Source organism: Elephantulus edwardii, unplaced genomic scaffold (genome assembly GCF_000299155.1).
Source record: "Elephantulus edwardii isolate Elephantulus edwardi_28Jun2011 unplaced genomic scaffold, EleEdw1.0 scaffold00083, whole genome shotgun sequence".
Classification (NCBI taxonomy): domain Eukaryota; kingdom Metazoa; phylum Chordata; class Mammalia; order Macroscelidea; family Macroscelididae; genus Elephantulus; species Elephantulus edwardii.
In genome coordinates this window covers 8033898-8056111 of record NW_006399833.1, presented here as the reverse complement: position 1 = coordinate 8056111, position 22214 = coordinate 8033898, and the positions used below count along the sequence as shown (strand labels likewise).

Here is a 22214-nt window from a genome sequence, read left to right as displayed (position 1 = left end):
ACCAACTGATTTATTTCAACAAACTGATGTTGCCCTGAATGTGCTCACTAATACATGCCAACTGATGTATTTCAACAAACTGATGTTGCCCTGGATGTGCTCACTAAGTTGTGCCAGGAAATCTGGAGGACAGCCAGTTGGCCAACTCACTGGAAGAGATCGCTATTTGTTCCCATTCCAAAGAAAGGTGACCCAACAGAGTTTGGAAGTTATCGAACAATATCATTAATATCACATGCAAGCAAGATTCTGCTGAAAATTATCCAAAAACGTTTAGAACAATATGTCAACAGAGAACTGCCATATGTGCAGGCTGGATTTAGAAGAGGTCGTGCTACTAGGGATATTATAGCTAATGTTAGATGGATCTTGGCAGAAAGCAGAGAATACCAGAAGAATGTCTATCTGTGCTTCACTGACTATGCAAAGGCTTTGACTGTGTGGATCACAACAAGCTGTGGCTGACTCTGAGAAGAATGGGAATCCCAGAACATTTGATTGTGCTAATGCGAAACCCATACTTGGACCAAGAGGCAGTCATCAGAAACGAGCAGGGAGACACTGGATGGTTCAAAATCAGGAAGGGGGTCGGTCAGGGATGTATTTTGTCTCCATACCTTTTCAATGTGTATGCAGAACAGATCATCCGAGATGCTGGGCTGTACGAGGAGGAATGTGGTGTCAGTATTGATGGAAAAATCATCAACAATCTGCGTTATGCAGATGACACAACACTGTTTGCTGAAACTGAGGAGGACCTGAAGCGCTTGCTGTAGAAGGTCAAGGACTGCAGTCTTCAATATGGATTGAAGCTCAACATCAAGAAAACAAAGATTCTCACCACTGGGCCAATTGGCAGCATCAGTATGGATGGTGAAGAGATTGCGATAGTTAACAGTTTTAGTTTACTTGGTTCCACAGTCAACATTCTTGGTAACAGCAGCCAGGAAATCAGGAGATGAATTGCATTGGGAAAGTCAGCTGTGAGGGACCTCTCAAGAGTACTGAAGAGCAATGCTGTCAGGCTGGAGACTAAGGTGCACCTGATACAGGCTATTGTCTTCACAATTACGTGCTATGCACTGGAGAGTTGGACAGTGAATAGGGATGACAGAAAGAGAATTGATGCCTATGAACTGTGGTGCTAGAGTAGAGTGTTGAATATACCATGGACTGCTAGGAGAACAGACAGGTCTGTCCTGGGGAGCATGAAGCCGGAATGCTCCTTGGAGACAAGGATTCTGAAGCTTTGTCTGACATACTTTGGGCATGTTGCAAGGAGGGACTGGTCCTTGGAGAGGAACATCATGTTTGGGAGAGTGGAGGAACGGCACAGGAGAGGAAGACCCTCAATGAGATGGATTGATTCTGAGTGGTATGGTGGGAATGAGTGTGTTTGAGGCGACAAGGTTGGTACAGAATAGAACAGCATTTAGGGCTCTTGTACATAGGGTCGCTATGAGTCGCAAGCTACTCGATGGCACATAACAACAACAATAATGTCCTCCAGAGTCATCTACTTTGTGTAATATTTCATGAGTTCCTTGTTTTTCAATGCAGCGTAGTATTCCCTTGTGTGAATATACCATAAGCATTTAGGTGCTCTATTGCTAACCACAAGGCTGGAAGGTCAAAATCACCTAGCACCTCCATCTGATAAAGACTTGGTGATCTGCTTTTCTTAAAGATCAGAGCCTTCAACTTCCTATGGGGCAGTTCTACTGATACATGAGGTTGTCATGAATTGGAAACAAAGCAACAACCTCCAACAAGAACTTTGTTTGGGTACTTTTTTTGTTTCATTTGTTTTTTTATTTTCTTTTTATTTTAGATTTGTTTTCTTACAAAGTTCATAAACATTGTGTTTCACGTCGTGTTGCAATTAATCTGATTCATTATAGTTTATAAAATTAATCAACATTGAACTTTGCCCACCATTTCCACATCCCCATAGGATCTTTCCCATTCTCTTTACCCAGTCCTCCCTCCATCCATCAAACTGGGTGACCCTGTGATTTCCTCTGCACCCATCTTCATTCACCCCTTTGCTCCTACCCTCTCCCACTTGGATCCTCATACACGCTTTACTAGTTATCTTTCTATTTCTAAAATACTGGGTTTATACATACAGTATTTGTCCTTATGAGACTGAATTAGTTCACTCAGCATAATGCTCAACAAGATTATTCTTAAAACAGTCAAAACTTATTGTTGTTGCTGTTGTTGCTATGTGCCGTCGAGTCGTTTGCGACCCATAACGACCCTATGTACAACAGCCCTAAACCCTGCTCTATCCTGTGCCAATCGCATTGCCTCTGACACACCCATCCCGATTAACCCAGTCACTGAATCAATCCACCTCATAGAGGTTATATTTTTACTTCCCCACTTTAATTTACCCTTTCTAAAAATAAACACACACACAAGAATAATGCCTTCCTAAGTAATGACCCTTATTCTCAGTGGAGCAGTAGATCACAACGCAAAGATTATTTAGAGGAGGGATGTTGTAAGTCACTCAGCATACTCTCAAGCAAAATGAGAAAGACATACAGATAGAGTCAATCTTGGAGGGTTATCAGGGATGAGAAGGGACAGAGAGGGGAGCAAAATTAATAAATATATTGGGTGAAGGGAAAGGCAATAAACAATAAGGGTTTGGTTAGACACTAATTATACTAATTATAATTATTATGAAACAAGAAGCCTATGAAGGATTGAATGAAAACGTAATATGATTTGTATACTTTCGATCAAGATTTTTAAAAAATAAACACACCCCAAATCCCAACAAACTAGAAGGACAGCAAACTCCCAAGGATTTGCTCAAAAGTATGTTGAAGAGTTGACAAAAACTAGATTTCCACATACAACATTTCCCTCAGGAAAGCTCAGATAAAAATCTGTTTGCATCCAAGGTGTTAACTATAAAGTGATCATCATCCTTTGTGATCAGTCTAAATAGCAATGAAAACAGAGCAAAAAACAATTTTCCCTTACTTGAAGACAACGATAGCTCCTCGACATGGAGGGCAGGCCAGGAGAAAGATCTGCAATTGAAAAAGAAGCATGGTTATCAAAAGCAATGGTGAGCACAGTGAATCTATGTTAATAGTCAAGAACATTTTTATAAAATATTACTCTAACACAAAAACTATATGGAAGAAAATAATAAAAGCAAGCAAGCATTTTCCAAAAATCTGTTTCTTTTTCAACATGCATTTGTCTCCCACACACAGCAGAGACACAGACACGGAGAGACAGAGACAGAGAGAGAGAGACACAGAGACACAAAGTGACACAGAGAAAGTGATCAGATATTTTGAAACTTAAGGCAAGTTTCAAACATTTTTCATAGGTCCTGTTATGAACTCAATTATGCCTCCCAAAATTGTGCTATAAATTCTACCTCTATGTCTGTGATTATAATCCCTTTGGGGAACAAGTTATCTTTTAATGAGGCAGGGTCAGTGGTGGGTGTGTCCTTTGAGACAAGGAGACAAATGGAGCCCTGACGTGGGAGGACAGATGCCAAGCCACATGGAGATCACCCAGGAGGACTTTTATCCAGAGCGGACACAAAGTCAAAGCCTTCCCCTGAGTTAGCATCCTGAATTTAGACTGGGTCACTGTGTATGTGATTCAAATCCACCAGCTGCTCCCTGGAAGAAAGATATGCAATCTCCTCTCATGTGATGAGAAATCTGCCGGAGGGTCTTCTGTGAATTAGTTCCAACTTGACAGTAGTACATGGTACAACAGCAACAATTCTCCTAAACGGTAAGAAAATAAATTTGTTTATGAAAATCACCCACTTAAGATATTTCTGTTATAGAAGCACTAGGTAACTCCGACAGGTCTTTTTCAGTCTCTACAACACTTCCTCTTACCCTTTAAAGTAAGAGAAAATTCGACTCAGTTTTTCAACTCTTCAACTTCAGTATGACACAAGCAACAAGTCTTTAGAAGCTTTTAGGCCATGGCAAGCGAAAATAGATTGTATGCTTGGGACAAATACACAAACGTCATTCAGTTTGCTTTCCCTGAGCAAAGGTGGCTTATACAGTTATCTATTTATGGGGATAGACTGGCACAGTGACTGAGGATGGGATAGGATAGGGCAATGTTCCTATCTGTTGTTCATAGGGTTGCTATGAGCTGTAATCAACTCAATGGCACCTAACAACAATAACAACAGCTCATCACCAGATACAGCACATAAAAAGTATTCAGACATGCCATTAAATTGAACTTTGGATAATGAATTTTCAGTATATTTATGTCCTAAATATTATATGTAACACACTTATACGAAAAGATTTTTCAGTATATATATGTCCTAAATATTATATGTAACACACTTATACTAAAAGATAACTCAATGTTTACTTGAAATTCATTATCACCTGGGTTTCCTGTTCTTATCTGGCAACTCTATTAATACTATCACCCAACCTACAAAGTTTTTTTAAAAAATTTGATTGATTTGTTTTTTATCATGTGTGGGTGGATCTGCCCTCCCAGTGCAAATCAAACCAGAAAAACCTTGTCCTTCTAAGAATCAAATCAATTCCATGCTACTTGGGGCAATGTATTATTATTAGGTGCCACTGAGTCAAGTACAACTCATAGCAACCCTATAAACAACTGATCTGAATCCTGTCCTATCCTGTACCAATCTCACAATCTCTGACACACTCAAGCCCATTGCTGCAGTCACTGTGTCAATACATCTCATTGAGGGTCTCCCTCTCCTTCACTGACTCTCCACCATTCCAAGTATGATGTCTTTCTCCAAGAAGCCTCTCCTAGCAACATGTTCAAAGTATATGAGACGAAACTTCACCATCTTTGCTCCCTAAAAGCACTTCTGGCTTTGTTCTCTTAGCAGTCCTTGGGATATTATTCTCCAACATCACAGCTCAGAGGCATCAATTTTTCTTGTTATCCTTATTCGCTGTCCAGCTCTCAGAAACATAGCAGATGACTTAAAAGACTATGGTGTGAATCAGTACACATTAGTCCTCAAACTAACATCATTGTTCTTCAGTAATCTGGAAAAGTCTGTGACTACTGACTTTCCCAGTGCAATATATCTCCGGATTTCCTGACTGCTGATGCCAAGTGTATTGACAGGGGTCCAAGTAAGATGAAGTTATTGACAGTTTCAATCTTTTCTCCATATATCATGATGTCACCTATTGGTCCAGTGGTGAGAATCTTCTTTCTTGACACTGAGAGGCAATCTATATTGTAGTCTTCAATGTTCGATTGTCTACAGCAATTATTTTAAGTCTTTCTCATTTTGAGCAAGGTTGTATCATCTGCATGCCGAAGCCTTCCTCCAATCCTGATGTCACATTCCTCTTCAGAGAGTCCAACTTCTCAAATAATTTACTCAGCATACAGATTGAATAGATATGAGGAAAAGATACAACCTTGACACACATCTTTCTTAATTTTAAACCATGTTGTGTCTTCGAGAAGGTGAAGCCAGAATGCTTCTTGGAGTCAAGGATTCTGAAGCTTTGTCTGACATACTTTGGGCATGCTGAAAGGAGGGACTGGACCTTGGAGAGGGACATCATGTTTGGCAGAGGGGAGGGATGGCGCAGGAGAGGAAGACCTTCAATGAGATGGATGGATTCTGTGACTGGAGTGGTGGGAATGAATGTGTTTCAGATGGCTAGGTTGGCACAAGATAGAGCAGGGTTTAGGGCTTTTGTACATAGGGTCGCTATGAGTCGCAGTGACTCGATGGCACAAACAACAACAATAGTGTTTCCTTGGTGTTTGTACAACAGCTTCTTGGTCTAGGTTTTGCACGAGCACAATTAAGTGTTCTGGGATGCCCATTCTTTTCAATGTTAGCCATGATTTTTTAGGATCTACAAATGCCTTTGCATAGTCAATAAAGCACAAACAGACATCCTTCTGGTATTCTCTGCTCTCAGCCAGGATCCATCTAACATCTGCAATAACACCCCTGGTGCCACTACCTCTTCTGAATCCAGCTTAAATTTCTGGCAGTTCTCTGTCTATGTACTAGACATCTTTGATCTTCAGCAGTATCTTGCTTCCATGTGGTATTAATGATGTTGTTGTTGTTGTTGTTGTTAAGTGCTGTCGAGTCGAAGGTGACTCATAGCGACCCTAATTAGGAGAATCCTCAACGCCTGGGTGTCTTTCATCCTCTCTCCAGGTTCATAGGGTTTCCAGAGGCAAGCTGTTATGGTAGTGGATGCCACTCCTGCTTCCAGATATTAATGATATTGTTCAATATTTTCCACATTCTGTTCCTTTCTTGCGAATGGGAACAAATATGGATCTCTTCCAGGAAGTCAGCCCAGCAGCTGTCGTCCAGATGTGACCTAGACTAGCATTATACAGACTTTTAAAACTAGTATCTGTGGCAGTTTGACCTTTATCCACAGAGTAGTTTCCAAATACCAGGGGCCCAAAGAACCTACTGGAGAAGTTGTTGCACATGCAAAGTCCTGGGTTCTCTGATTTGGATTCTAATAAAAAAAATCTGGGACCCAATGCCTGGGAACTTGTATGTTTAACAAGTGTCCCCAAGGGATTCACAGGAAGCCAGACATAATAAGTATTTGAACTTCTGGAAAGGTCAAAGACCCTGGGCAAGACTGTTACTCTTGTTAGTTGCCTTCAAGTCAATTATGAGTCATAGTGACCCCATGTGTGCATAGTGTTTACAAGGCCATGACCTTTTAGAAGTAATAGCTCCAGGCCTGTCTGCTGAGGCATCTCTGAAGGGGTTTGAACCACCAGTCAGTAGTCAATGACAAAAGAATAAAACTAAAAAAAAAAAACAAACAAACCAAAAACATGAATGAAACTCATGTTTGTGGAGTTCTGCTGACTCAAGTGATTCCAAGTGGTTGTTTAGCAAGCATGGGTGTATTTCACTAGCTTGTTGAGAAATTATATTCAGATGAACTGGCTACATCATGGACTGCTGACCTTTTCATGTGTATGTTCTCTCAACCTACGTTTTGAAGGTAAAAGTAAGGAAAATGTATAAAAGATACCTGCTTGAATCTCTGCCAAGAAGAGAATGAAGAATGAAAGAGATAAGGTCTTAAAAGGAGTAATGCCAGGGGTCCATCATGCACACAGAACCCCTCTCAGGAAATATCCATTGACAATGTGCCTTTCCCCTGTGGATCAATTTGATTAAAAAACACACAGCCAATGACGATTACAGGTCTACAATCCTTTATCAACATTCTCCAAACTCAAAGTGTTATAAAAATAGAATTTTTCTTTTTTAAAGCCAGTTTAGTCACATAACCGGATTTGAACTAATAATGTGAGGCTGTTAACAGATCACCTTTATTCTATTTATGGTGACAAAATTTACCATAGAAATAATAGTGTATTTGATTACAATGTGCTGCCCCAAACCCCATACTGAGTTTAAATAATAAATGAGTAAACATTTATTATATTACCTTTGTAAAAAGAAAAAAAGGCAGGTCTCTGAAATATATATCTGGTTTTGAACTAGGATTGTAGACTTGGAATTTCAGTCATCCAAACACAAGCTTATTCCCCCCACCTCCCTTCCTGACCCCTCAGAAGCAATCCAAGCAAGAAATAAGCAAAGCAGGTATCCTTTACTGCTGATTCAGCAGTAAAGTTACTCACCTTAGGTAAAGGACCAAGGTAGAGGCTGCACATAGTTACCCAGCATCAGAGGCTACACTCAATAGCTACAACACATAGAGAACAAACAGACAGGGCTCCCCAGCCACTGCACAAAGGTCCTCAATATCTCTAGGGTCACAACAAGCAGTCTTCCAGAGTTTCTGGAATACCCAACGTTCTTCACAACATTCTAAACAGAGAAGTAAAAAATATAATATTGGACACCCCTACTCCTCCCTGCCCAGGTAACTCTTGCACTTTTTTTTTTTTAATACTCACAGTCAAGAGGAGATAAGTAGATTTTTGGGGAAAAGAAATATAGAGAAGAATATTTTCCTATAATAATTGCCCTACTTGGCTGGTTCTGATCCAGAAAATCCCTAAGCCAGAAGCCCAGGAATCTACTAAAAGGAGAGCAGTGCCTTGTCCTATTATCTTTCATGCAGCCACAGATCTAACTTGCTTTCAGGCTTGACACTAAATCGATTTTTCCAATAGCTACTTTCATGCAGCTAAGCCGTTTCATCCAACACTTTGGTCTTTGTCATCTTTCCAGTCTATCCCCATCATCAGGACAGAAGATATCTTTTTTCCAAGCAATCTTTAAAATTAAATATTTGTAGATATGTCAATCCAGTACACTGGGGGTGGGAGAGTACTCCAAATTCATCATATGCTATTTCTGGCAACTGCATGCCCTTCTTTAGCAACTTAAAAGACTTATGACATTTAAGCTCTCTGCTTGCCAGGCTAGAGCCACAGTTATGATCATTATTAACCAAAGGAATCACGCAAACATAACATTTCAATTCAGAGGTCCAAGGGGCAACGAGTCAAAGGGCCCCCAGTTTTGGCCTGGATATTCTTGCATTCTTCCTTAATTTCCAACTGCTTCCAAATTTTGATAGCCATATATTTTAGTCTAGCAGACAAAAAAGCTAAACTATCCCTTTGGCTCCAAACAGAATGAGAAGGGAAGGTGGAAATGCAAATAAGAGTTTTAGGAAGATGGGAATTCATCTGAGTATATCCCAGTACCAACTTGACACTTTTATTTTATGCTGAATTCTGTTCAACTCAGTTCAGGCAGGTAATATACAGACACCTGCTATACCATATTCTGCTTTACCATAACCTGTGAGAGAGGCAATGCTGTATTATTAATTCCCATTTTGCAGATGAAAAAAATGAGGAGAGAGGTTCTGACAAGTTTTCCTAACATAAGTCCACTTTCCACCTCCCACTGACTGACAGGTCTTACTGGGCCTTCTCATCTTAAGACAGTAGTCCTAGCTCTTATCTCAATGTCACAGAAGGTATTCGATGCCACCAAGCTTAACATCTATTTTCTGCAATGCGAGACACCTGAAAACACAAGCTGGACAGGGGAGAAAATTACATTTACACTGATTGGCTGCAGAATACAAGCTCCAAACTGCCCCATCCCCTGGGATGGTGGACTCATTCAATTCTCGGTTCATTTCTGAAGTCTTTGTTGGCTCGTTTTTGCAGGAAATTTGACAAACTCATTCTCTCTGTTTCCTCAGGTAGTTCCCTGTACAACTCCTGAGTTCTCCTATAAACTGTCCCAATTCATCCTCTCATTCTGAACCACTTTTATGGTTCTGGGTATTCACTTTCCTTGTAAAATTTCACCGCCATCACTTGTCCTAGTTTCCTATTCCCATTTTCAGGGTCATATCAGCATCAAGTTCACTGCTCACTCTGCTGCTCCAGCATTCCATCCACTTCTGCTCCAATCTCAGCCTTAGATTCACTGTTCAGCTTCTCATCCACTTCTACTGCATCTGAACATTAGATTGAATAAACTCCACTTTCATAGCAACTAAAGACAATAGCTTTGATAATAAGAGGAAGGTGCCTTGAGAAATATAAAATTAAGAAGGGGGCCCAGGCCTTTTCTCCTTTTCTTCTTTTAAGGAGGAAGGTCTGTCCTTTGGCGGGTGTAACTTTCTAATAAATCTATCATTACAATTTACCCTCATTTCTGCTTCCTCCTCTGTCTTCTCCTTCCTGCACTCTAAAAAACACTTCCACATAGACTTTAAAAAAAGAGAGAGAGAGAGAGAGAGAGAGAGAGAGAGAAGGGGGCCCAGTCACCACAAACTATCTTAAATGACAGGCTAGCCATAAAAGTAGTAAAACGGGCCAGGGAAATTACATGAAAGGGAAATAGGAAGTGAGAGAAGGGTGGGAGATGGTGTTGCATCTACCACACAATTTTGGTGGAGCTTCCCAATTAAAACAAGCTTGGAAGTAGGAATGGCATCCACTTCCAAAATGGCTTGCCTCCGGAAACTCTATGAACAGTGCTCAGGTCTTCCATTCAGAGGGTCGCTATGAGTTGCACTTAACAACAATAACAATGACAACATAGAGAGAGCTACATTGGCCTAGTGGAAAGTTAAGCTACCAAGCCCAAGGTGGGTTATTTTCATCTGTGGCCCTCAGGCCTGTTTTAAACTTTTCAAAGAGAAGAGTGAATTGGGTGGGGAAGGGTGGGGAGGGAGAAAAATGCAACAATGAATGAATGGAAGTCCAAAGTCTCTGTAAATGTTTATATAAATTAAAAAATGTAAGAAAATTCTTTTTTGTCAAACATTCTTCTAAGTGGTATAGCCCTGGTCTGTGCATTGCTGTACAGAGGTAACTCGTGGTTGCTGTGATGCTAAACACTGTGACACTGAGGAGTCAAATGCGGTAATGGTTACCCATGGTGGACAGTGTTTGGTGAAGCTTCTCAATTAAAACAAGCTTGGAAGCAGGAGTGGTATCCACTTCGAAAATGGCTTGCCTCCAGAATCTCATTCACAGGGTCACTATGAGTAGTTGACTCGACAGCACTTAACAACAACAATGGTCTTGTGGTAAAAAGCTGCACGGTGATCCTAAAGGCATGCAGTTTGAGTACATTAGTTGCTTCATGGTAGAAAAATTGGTAATCTCCTCCTGTGCAAAACCTGCTGGAGGGTCAGCTAGAGGTTGGTTCTGACTCAACAGTACACAACAACAACAAAAACCAACTTTTGTAGACTGAAACGGATCAAACATGAAACTAAGATGCAGTTAACAATCTGGTTTTCTGTTTGGTTTTGCATTAACAATTTGTGACTCATAGGGCTCTCTGGTGGCCTAGTGGCAAAGAAGCTGCACTGCAATCCCAAAAGCGCATGGTTTGAATCTACCAGATGCTCTTCTGGAGAAGTAGGGGCAATCTCCTGTGCCAGTCAGATCTGATTTGACAGTACACAACAAGGGAAAAAAAAGAAAGAAAACAATTTATGACTGGAATGCAAAATTTAGAAAAAGGACTCTTGTTGTTATGTGCTGTCAAGATGCTTGCTACTCATAGAGACCCTGTATACAATTGCAGTAAAACTAGCTCTATGCTGTGCCAAACTTATTGTCTCTGACACTCCTACCCTCATTATCCTCGTCACTAAATCCGTCCATCTCATCAAGGGTCTTCATCTCTTGTGCTGTCCCTCCACCCTTCCAAGTATGACGTTCATCTCCAAGGACTGGTCCCTCCTTGCAACATGTCAGACAAAGCTTCAATATCCTTGCCTCCAAGGAGCAGCCTGGTCTCACTCTCTCAAGAATGAACTGAATATATAGTCAGTTCTCCTGCACCATAGCTCAAAGGCATCAACTCTCCCTCTATAATCCCTAGTCATTGTCCAGTAATTGTAAATACCATGGCCTGGATCAGGCACACCTTAGTCTCCAGACTGACATCATTGCTCTTCAGTACTCTAGAGAGGTTTCTGAAAGCAGATATTCCCAATGCAATTAATCTTTTGATTTCCTAGCTGCTGGTACCAAGAAAACTAAAGCTATTAACAATCTTAATCTCTTTGCCATCTATCATAATGTTTCCAATCATCCCTGTGGTGAGAATCCTTCTTTTCTTAATATTGAGCTTCAATCCATATTAAAAGCTGCAATCTTCACCTTCTGCAGCAAGCATTCAGGTCCTCCTCAGTTTCAGCAAGCAGGGTTGTGTAATATGCATAACGCAAGTTGTTGACGAGTCTTCCTCCAATCCTGATTCTTCCTCATAGAGCCCAGCCTCCCGGATAATCTGTTCTACATATACATTGAAAAGGTATGGAGATAGAACACATCCCAGACACACTTGCTCTGTTCTGACAACTGCCTCCTGGTTGACATATAGTTTTCACATAAGCACAATCAAATGTTCTATGATTCCCATTCTTCTCAGAGTTAGTCATGGGACATTTTGAATCATATGATCATATTATCTACTATGCCGGAGATGAAAAGGTGAGGAAAAATGGGATTGCTTTCATAATTAAAAAAGTCATTTCTATATCCATCTTGAGATACAATACTGTGAGTGACAGGATAATATCCATACACATACAAGGAAGCCCAGTGAATACCACTATCATTCAAATATATGCACCAACAACAAGAGCCAAAGAAGAGGAAATAGAAGATTTCTACCAACTTTTGCAGCCGGACATCAATCGAACATGCAAACAAGATCTATTAACAATAATGGGTGGCTGGAATACAAAAGTTGGGTACAGGGAAGAAGGATAAGTAGTTGGAAAACATGGAGTTGGCGACAGAAATGAAGCTAGAGATAGAATGATTAAATTCTGTACATTTAATGATTTATTCATTGCAAATATTCTATAAGAAAGACAAACACAGGCTATATACATGAATTTCACCTGATGGTATGCATAGAAATCATAGGTATGTATAGGATTAAATCTGTGGAAAGAACTGCTGGAGAAGCTCAATATCAGCTATGAAAACTAGGCCAGGTACTGATTACGGAACTGACCACCAATTACTCATATGCAAATTCAAGCTAAAGTTGAAGAAAATTCAATCAAATCCACAGGAACCAAAATTTGATCTTGAGTCTGTCCCTCTGGAATTTCAAAACCACCTCAGGGAGAAATTTGAGGCATTGAACACCAATGAGCGAAGACCAGATGAGCTGTGGGTGGATACCAAGAATATCATCCATGAAGAATGAAAAAGGTCATTACAAAGGCAGAGCAAGAAGAAAAGAAAGAAGAAAAAGACCAAGATAGATGTCAGAAGAGACTCTTAAATATTGCACTAGAGTACAATATTTGTCAAAGCAAAGGGAAGAAATCAAGAAATTAAGGAGCTGACTAGAAAGGGCAAAACTGGAAGACAAAGCAAAAATGTTTTAATGAAATGTACAAAAACCTAGAGTCAGAAAATCAAAAGGGCCAAACCTGCTCAAAGAAGGACTAGTAGTTGGAAAATATGGACTTGATGACAGAAATGAGGCTGGAAATTTAATGACAGAACTTTGTAAAATGAATAATCCATTCACTGAAAATACCTTTAAAAAACCACACAAAAAAACCCAGTCATATATGGCAACTTACCCATGGACCTCAATTGATGGAATATATACTAATCAAATTGACAGCACTATGGGAAGTATCCACATGAAGTCCAATATCAGCAGTTAAAAGAAAGCTAGGGGCTGACTCATATGCAAGTTTGAATTGAAGGTGAAGAAAATGAGAACAAGTCCCTAAGAACAAATATACAACCTTGAGTCTATCCCACTTGATTTTTAAAACCATCTCAACAATAGATTTGCAGCATTAAACACTGACTGATGACTGACAAGTTGTGGAATGGCATGAAGTACCTCATCTATGAAGAAAACAAGAGGTCATTACAAAGACAGGAAAGAAAGATCACAATCAGTATCAACTGTTGTGTGTGTTGTGCACCATCAAGTTGGAACCAACCCATAGCTGACCCTCCAGTGGGTTTTCAGAGGCAGTTAATCACATGGGAGGAGATTGGAGATTGCCCATCCTTCTCCTCCAGAGAAGCTGTTGGCTTCAAATCAAGTGCCTTCGGGATTACAGTGCAACATCCTGCCACTAGACCACCAGTGCTTCCTTCAGTAGCAGTAGAGACTCTAATATATGCACTAGAACCTGGACAGGCCAAAACAAAAGAAAGAAATGCTGAACGGGAGAGATTTAAAGGTTAGCTCAAGAAGACAATGCAAAAATATAACAAAATGCACAAAGACTTAAAATTAGAAAACAAAAACATGCTCAGAATGGAAAAACAAATTGAGTCTTGAGTTCTAACACTAGAAGATTCTATGGGCAAAATATTGAATAATGCAGAAAGTATCAAGAGAAAATGGGAAGAACATACAGAGTCACTATAACAAAAAGAATTGGTCAACACTGAAACATTTTGGGACTTAGTATATGATTAAGAACTAATGGTACCAAAGGAAGAAGTCCATGCTGCACTGCAGAAAATGGCAAAACACAAAGTTTCAGCAATCCATGGAATATCAAAGTATTTATTTCAGCATCCAGATGTAGTCCTCGATATGCCCACCAAGCTATGCCCAAAAATTTAGAAAACAGCTGGCCAAAATTGACTGGAAGATATTTGTTCCTATTTAAAAAATTAGGTCAACAAACAGACTGTGGATATTATCACACAATATCACTAGAAGTAAAACTTTGCTGAAGATTATTAAAAATGGCTCGATCCCAATACATCAACAGTGAACTGCCAGAACAGTTCAAGGTGAATTTAGAAAAAGTTTAAAAAAAAAAATAAAATAAAAAGAGGAGGATATCACTTGGCTTAAGGCAGAGAATACCAGAAAGATATTTACTTGTGTTTTGTTGGTTATGTAAAGACATCTGACCGTGTGGATCATAACAAATTATGGCTAACATTGAGAAGAATGAGAATCCCAGAACACTTAATTGTGTTCACGTAAAACCTATACACAGACCAAGAAGCTGTTGTCCAAGCAGAACCAAGGAACAATACATGGTTTAAAGTCAGGAAAGGTGTGTGCCATAGTTGTGCTTTTCTCCACACATATTGAATCTGTATGTTGAACAAATAATTCAGGAGATATGTGGAGAGGAATGTGGCATCAGAACTGCAAAAAGACTGGACAACCTGAATTATAGAGATGATGCAACCTTATCTGCAGAAAGTGATGAAGAATTACATCTCAACATCAATAAAAAAAACAAAAATTCTCACTACTGGACCAATAGGCAACACCATAATGTTGTCATGTGCCATCAAATCATAGCTGACTCATAGCTCACACTTAACTGGATTTTCAAAGGCAGTAAATCACATGTGAGGAGACTGCTCATGCTTTTCCCATGGAGCAACTGGTGGATTAGAGCCATGTGCCTCTGGGACTGCAGCACAACTTCTTACCGCCAGGCCACCAGAGCTTGTTTTAGAAAATATTTAATTCGTCAGTAATTTCATTTTACTAGCACCCACAATCAGCACCTATAAGTGCCAGGTGGTTGTTGTTGTTGTTAAGTGCCGTTGAGTCATAATGAGCCTATGAACGAAAGTCCTCAACCCTTGTGTGACTTTCATCCTTTCTCCAGGTTCACAGGGTTTCCAGAGGCAAGCTATTTACGGAAACGGATGCCACTCCTGCTTCCAAGCTTGTTTTAACCGGGGAGCCCCAGCAAACACTGTCCACCATGGGTAACCATTATCACATTTGACACATCAATGTCATAGGGTTCAGCGTCACAGCAACCACGAGTTACCTCTGTACCACAGGTGGACCCACCAGGGCTACACGACCTGCAAGAATATTCGACCAAAAACAATTAAGAACTGGCCTGAGGGCCACAGAGTCAAGAATTTTTTTTTAAAAAATTACATTGGGAAAATATGCTGTTAAGGACTTATCCAAAGTGCTAACGAACAATGGTGTCAATTTAAAGACATACTTGATCCAAGCCATGGTATTTTCAATTGCTTCCTAAGCATCTGAAAGTTAGACAATGACAGAAGAAGAATCAATGCCTCAAATTGTGGTTTTGGAAAAGAGTACCAAATATATCACGGAATGCTACTGATTGAAACATGATATATTCTTTTATGTTGGCCAAAAGAACAAACAAATCTGTCTTCAATGAAGAGCAACCAAAACACAAAAATGGTAAAATTTTGCCTTACATACTTTTGTCAGAAGGGGCCAGTCCTTAGAAAAAGACATCACGCTGTGATGGTAGAGGGTCAGCAAAAGAGAAGATCTTCAACAAAATGGATTGACATAGTGACTGAAACAGTGGGCTTGAGCCTGGCAGGGATTGTGATAATGGTGCAGAATAGTGAAAGTTCTAGATCTATTGTTCATAAGACAGCTATGAGCGGTGGTAGGGTAGACAGCATCTAAAAACAACCTTAGTTTTTAGATTTTTCTGAGTAACACACCTTAAGGTTTGTGATCCATAAATTCAAATGCGGAAATGTCCTCCAGAAAAATTATTTGAATACAGGCACACTAGTGAATATGGAAAAGCTATTCCTACTCCACCAGCAACACATGAGAATGTGTTTTCTGCAAAGACCTGACTAATTGTCATTTGGTATCCTGACTGGAAGAGATTGATATTTGTTCCCATTCCAAAGAAAGGTGACCCAACTGAGTGTGGAAATTATCGAACAATATCATGCAAGCAAGATTCTGAAAATTATCCAAAAACGTTTGGAACAATATGTCAACAGAGAACAGCCAGAGGTGCAGGCTGGATTTAGAAGAGGTCGTGGTACTATGGATATTATAGCTAATGTTAGATGGATCTTGGCAGAAAGCAGAGAATACCAGAAGAATGTCTATCTCTGCTTCATTGACTATGCAAAGGCTTCTGACTGTGTGGACCACAACAAGCTATGGCTGACTCTGAGAAGAATGGGAATCTCAGATCATTTGATTGTGCTAATGAGAAACCTATACTTGGACCAAGAGGCAGTAGTCAGAACAGAGCAGGGAGACACTGGATGGTTCAAAATCAGGAAGAGGGTCAGTCAGGGATGTATTTTGTCTCCATACCTTTTCAATGTGTATGCAGAACAGATCATCCGAGACGCTTGGCTGTACGAGGAAGAATGTGGCATCAGCATTGGTGGAAGAATCGTCAACAACCTGCGTTATGCAGATGACACAACCCTACTTGCTGAAACTGAGGAGAACCTGAAGCGCATGCTGCAGAAGGTCAAGGACTGCAGCCTCCTATATGGATTGAAGCTCAATATCAAGAAAACAAAGATTCTCACCACTGGGCCAACTGGCAGCATCAGTATGGATGATGAAGAGATTGAGATAGTTAACAGTTTTAGTTTACTTGGTTCTACAGTCAACACTCTTGGTTACAGCAGCCAGGAAATCAGGAAATTAATTGCATTGGGAAAGTCAGCTGTGAGGGACCTTTCAAGAGTCCTTAAGAGAAACAATGTTAGGCTGGAGACTAAGGTACACCTGATCCAGTCTATGGCCTTTGCAATTTCGTGCTATGCATCAGAGAGTTGGACAGGGAATAGGGATAATAGAAAGAGAATTGATGCCTTCGAGCTGTGATGCTGGAGAAGAGTGTTGAATATACCATGGACTGCTAGGAGAACAAACAGGTCTGTCCTGGAGAAGGTGAAACCAGGCTGCTCCTTGGAGTCAAGGACTCTGAAGCTTCATCTGACATACTTTGGGCATGTTGCAAGGAGGGACTGGTCCTTGGAGAGGGTCATCATACTTGGGAGAGTGGAGGAACGACACAGGAGAGGAAGACCCTCAATGAGATGGATCGATTCTCTCAGTGGAGTGGTGGGAATGAGTGTGTTTGAGACAGCGTGTTGGCAGAGGATAGAACGGCATTTAGGGCTCTCGTGCATAGGGTCACTATGAGTCGCAAGCGACTCACTGACACATAACAACAATTACCATTTGTTTGAAAGGCATAATACACACACACAACTTACCACTTGAATTTGCATGACCTGGAAAACTAAAAATGTTAATCTATTTTCTAACATGTTTATTGGCTACTGGTGTTGTCTCTTTTGTGGTGTGACCAACTGTGGACACTATTTTTTTTTCTTTTTTGTAAACTCAACACACACCTCAACTCATTGCTGACGCTCTATAGCAGGTTTTCTGAGGCTCTAAGTCACATGGGAAGAGACTGTTCATCTCTCTCCCACAGAACAACTTCTAGATTCAAAACTGCCAGAAGTACACCACCTTTGGGTTAACAGCACAACTCTATATACTAGGCCACCAGTATGCTTTTCCTCATGGAGTTATGAGTTATTTATATATTGCTGTTGTTTGTTATTATGAGTCATTGATTTGGAACTGACTCATCACTGAGTCTCTAGTGGATTTTCATAGGCTGTAAATCACCCAAGAGGAGACTGCCCATCTTTCAGCCCACAGAACAGCTGGCAGATTCAAACTTCATGCCTTTGGATTCCATACGACCCAGCTATACCACTGCTAGAAATATAACCCAAGGAAAACAGAACTGAGACACAAATGGAGATTTGTACACTGATGTTCATAGCAGCATTATTAAAAATAGCAAAAGCATGGAAACAGCTTAAATGCCCATCAACAAAGAACTGGATTGAGAAACTGTGGTACGTTCACACAATGGAAACTATGCAGCACTAAGGAGCAGCGATTCTGAAAATTGCTATATAACATGGGAGAAGCTAGAGAGCATTAGTTGCTGAGTAAACTAATTCAGGCACATAAGAACAAATGCTGCATAAAACCATGATTGTAAAAACAGAAGGGTAACCAATGAAATGTGTATGGATATAAAAAGAGGGAAGGAGAGAGGTACAAGGAGGCTGTGGTGGGGAGGGGAGGAATCCTGGGGTCAAAAGTTTGGTGGGTGGAGAGAGGGTGTAAAAAAAAAAAAACAAACAAAAAAACACACAACAACAATATACATGAATAACTTAATTTACAAAACACACACACACACACACACACACACACACAATCTGCCTTTAGATTGGTAGCACAGTCCCTTCCCAATGGGCAACCACTGCTGTTGCTGTATGTTTCTAAATGGGAACCGACCCATAGCTGACTCACTAGACAGTTTTCAGAGGCCATAAATTGCTCCAGAGGAGAACAATTTACTTCTGTGCAGCAGATGGAGGATTTGAATCCTAGCTCCCTTATTTATGTCTTAATAACATTTAATACAGGGTATTTACTTCATCCATCACCTGTCTGGCAGTTTGCCATATTGTGATGGTTTGCATGTCTGTGTGATGCTGGAAGCTGTGCTACTCATGCTGGTTTCAAATACCAGCATGGTTATACAAGGTAGAGAGGGTTCAACAGTGCTCCTGACCAAGACAAAGAAGAAATAGCTAGCAATCTACTTACAAAAATTGGCAAATGAAAATCCTACAGACCACAAGAGAGTATTATTGTTTATCAGAGGATGAGAAGATGAGCCCTTTAGGTTAGAGGACACTCAAAATATACACAGGTTGCAAAAATGAACTTGAATATATCAATAGTCATGAGGATGGTACAGGACTGTGCAATGTTTTATGGCATTATGCATCAGGTTGCCATAAGTTGAAACCAACTTGACTATAACTAACAAGAACATATTACAACAATAATATATTATACTGCTCTGGTGGCCTAGTGGCAAGAAAGTGCGTGGTAATCCCGAAGGCACCTGGTTCAAGGCCACCAGCTGCTCTGTGGGAGAAGGAAGGACAATCTGCTCATTTGATTAACTGACTCTGAAAACCTGCGGGAGGTTCAGATAGGGGTCTATTCCGACTCTACGGTACACAACAACTGTAAAATTTTTGCCAGTTTGTCATTGTACAATATCTTCTTATGGTTTGGCTTTTAAATATTCAGATGCTTCTTTACAACACTGTACAGCAGACAAGAAATCTTTGTTCATAAGGATTAACTTTTCTGGTGCTGTTAGGTGCCATAGAAATGGAACCAACTAAGAGTTGACCCTCCAGTGGGTTTTCAGAGGGAGCTGTAAATCACACTAAAGGATACTGTCCATTTTCTCTCACAGAGATGCTGGTGGATTTGAACTACCTGCCTTTGGGTTGGCAGAGCAACTCCTTACTAGGCCACCAGTGCTCAAATGAGTTGGAGGATAACATCAAGGATATTATCCATAATGCAAGCCAAAAAGGTCATTACAAAAAGATGGGATAAAGAAAAGACTAAAGTGCATGTCAGAAAAGACTCTGAAAATTGTACTAAAAAGCAGAGTGGCCAAAACAAAGTGAAGAAATACTGCAGTTAACAGATGAACAGAGATTCCAAAGGGCAGCTTGAGAAGACAAAACAAAGTACTGTAACAAAATGTGCCAAGAGTTGGAATTAGAAAAGGATTGGTCAACAATAAATTGGTGGAATACTAAGATATTTGTGTTTACTGATTCTGCAAAGGCATTCGATTGTACGTATTATAACAATTATCTATATACACAGATCAAGAAACTTGTCTGAACAGTAAAAGGGAATACTGTATCGTTTAAAAATAGAAAAAGTATGTATCTTTTCTCCATACTTATTAGATCAATAGAGAAAACCATTCAAGAAACTAGATTTATATGAAGAAGAATATAGCATCAAGATTAGAGGAAGAATCATCAACAACCTGCATTATGAAGATGAGACGACCTTGCTTGTAGAAAAGAGAGAGGACTTGAAACTCGTGCTGCAAAAGATTAAAGACTACAAAACAAAAATCACTTTTTCTACAAAGATGGTGCCAAAAGTGAAGAAAGAAACCCCTACCCCTCCCATAACTGAAGCCAAAGCAAAAAGGTGTTAAGGACCAAGAAAGCAGTCCTGAAGGGAATCCACAGCCACAAAAAAAGAAAAAGATCTACATGTCATCCATCTTCTAGTGGACTAAGATGCTGAAGACTCCAAAGGCTTCCCGAATACCCCTGGAAGAGCACCCTCAGGAGAAACAAGCTTGACCACTAGACCATCCTCAAATTTCTCCTGACCACTAAGTCAACCATGAAGAGGATAGAAAATAACAATAAATTTATGTTCATTGTGGATGCTAAGGCCAACGAGCATCAAATCCAAAAAGCTGTAAAGAAGCTGTATGACACTGATGTGGCCAAAATCAACCCCTTGATCTGGTTTGATGGAGAGAAGACCTATGTTTAACTTTTTCCTGACTATGAAGCTTTGGATCTTGCCAAGAAAATTGGGTCATCTAAACTGAGTCCAGGTGGCTAATTCTAAATACAAATTTTTCTCACCATATTAAAAAAAAAATCCTCACAAGACCAAGAGGTCTATCTGTCTGTCTATCTATCAAGTAGAAAGCCCTCAACAAGGTAGACTGACACAATGACTGCAAAAACTGACGTGTCAGGAGGATAGCTTAGGATAGGGCAAGGTTCAAATGTGTTGTTCATTGATTCACTACTGGACTTGACAGCATCTAACAATAATTAAGTTTTCTGGTCTTACCAGCAAATCCATCGCTATTAAAGAAGGAAAGAAGGTAGTATTGCTAAGTACTTAAACAGTACAGGTTTTAGAGTGAAGAAAGATTGCATCAGTCACTGGAATTTTACTTTGGACAAGATACTAAAGTATTTCTCTCTAAAATAGGAATAAAAATTAACCATACAACATATCAAGGTTTTCGAGCAAATAAAATATTGTTATGTGCTGTCAAGTCATCTGTGACTCATAGTGACCCTATGCACACAACTCTGAAGCCTGCTCTATCCTGAGCCAGTCTGACTCCAACATACCTACTGCATTACCCCAGCTACTGTGTTAATGACATAAATATAAAAAAGCACTTGGCAAAATGCCTAGCATATATCTAGAACTCAATATACAGTACTTCTAATTTTTTTATGGTACTATGAGCTATATCAACCACAGCTATAATTAAACTTTCAATTTATCAAAGCCCATTTTTTATCATTCTATATTTGTACAGTAATGTTTTGATACATGTCTGCCTTCCTTTACCACCTAGCAATAAGGACAGAAAGTATCTCTGGTGGCATGATGTATTACTAACCAAGAGATCTGTGGTATAAAACTAGCAGCAGTTCTGTGGGAGAGAGATGAGCAGTTTCCTCCCACAAAGATATACTGCCTTGGAAACCCTATGGATGGCTGGTATGAGTCAAAATCTATTCAACGACAGTGGGTTGCAGAGAGAGCCTATTTAACCATTCCAATATCATAACCTGAACTTGTGTAAGAATGGTAGTTTCAATCTATTTATTAATGATTTTTACTCTTCTTCCACCCATTTCCAATCTTGGTAACTATGAGAATTATTCAATGTATAAAAGTTTCTGTGGTTGTTGGGTTTAGGGGGGTTTTACCCTGGTAGCAGTGAACTCATATATTTTGCCTTTTAGACTGATTTACTTCACTCAGTATAATGTCCTCTCTATTTACCTCCTTATGTGGAGTATAACAAATTCTTCATTATTCTTCAGTGTGGCAAACTATACCACTATGTGTGTATATACCATTGTTTCTTTAGTCATTCATCTATTGATGGGCTCTGCTTGTTTTTATCTCTTTGCTATTATAAATAATGCTACAATAAACCAAAGTGTGGATATATCTGCATGTTGCAGTGGGATTGCTGGATCAAATAGCAATTTATATTCCCAACGGTCTAAGG

The 22214-nt window shown here is 39.9% G+C and overlaps 1 protein-coding gene across 1 annotated transcript in view; it reads right to left on the bottom strand.

Moving 5' to 3' along the window:
• Positions 1 to 22214, bottom strand: part of TMEM164 (transmembrane protein 164) — a 276287-nt gene that overhangs the window by 157344 nt on the left and 96729 nt on the right. The window contains exon 2 of the mRNA XM_006889915.1: positions 3001 to 3050. Within this exon, the coding sequence (XP_006889977.1) occupies positions 3001 to 3050 (50 nt within the window). The remainder of the gene's footprint in view (positions 1 to 3000; positions 3051 to 22214) is intronic.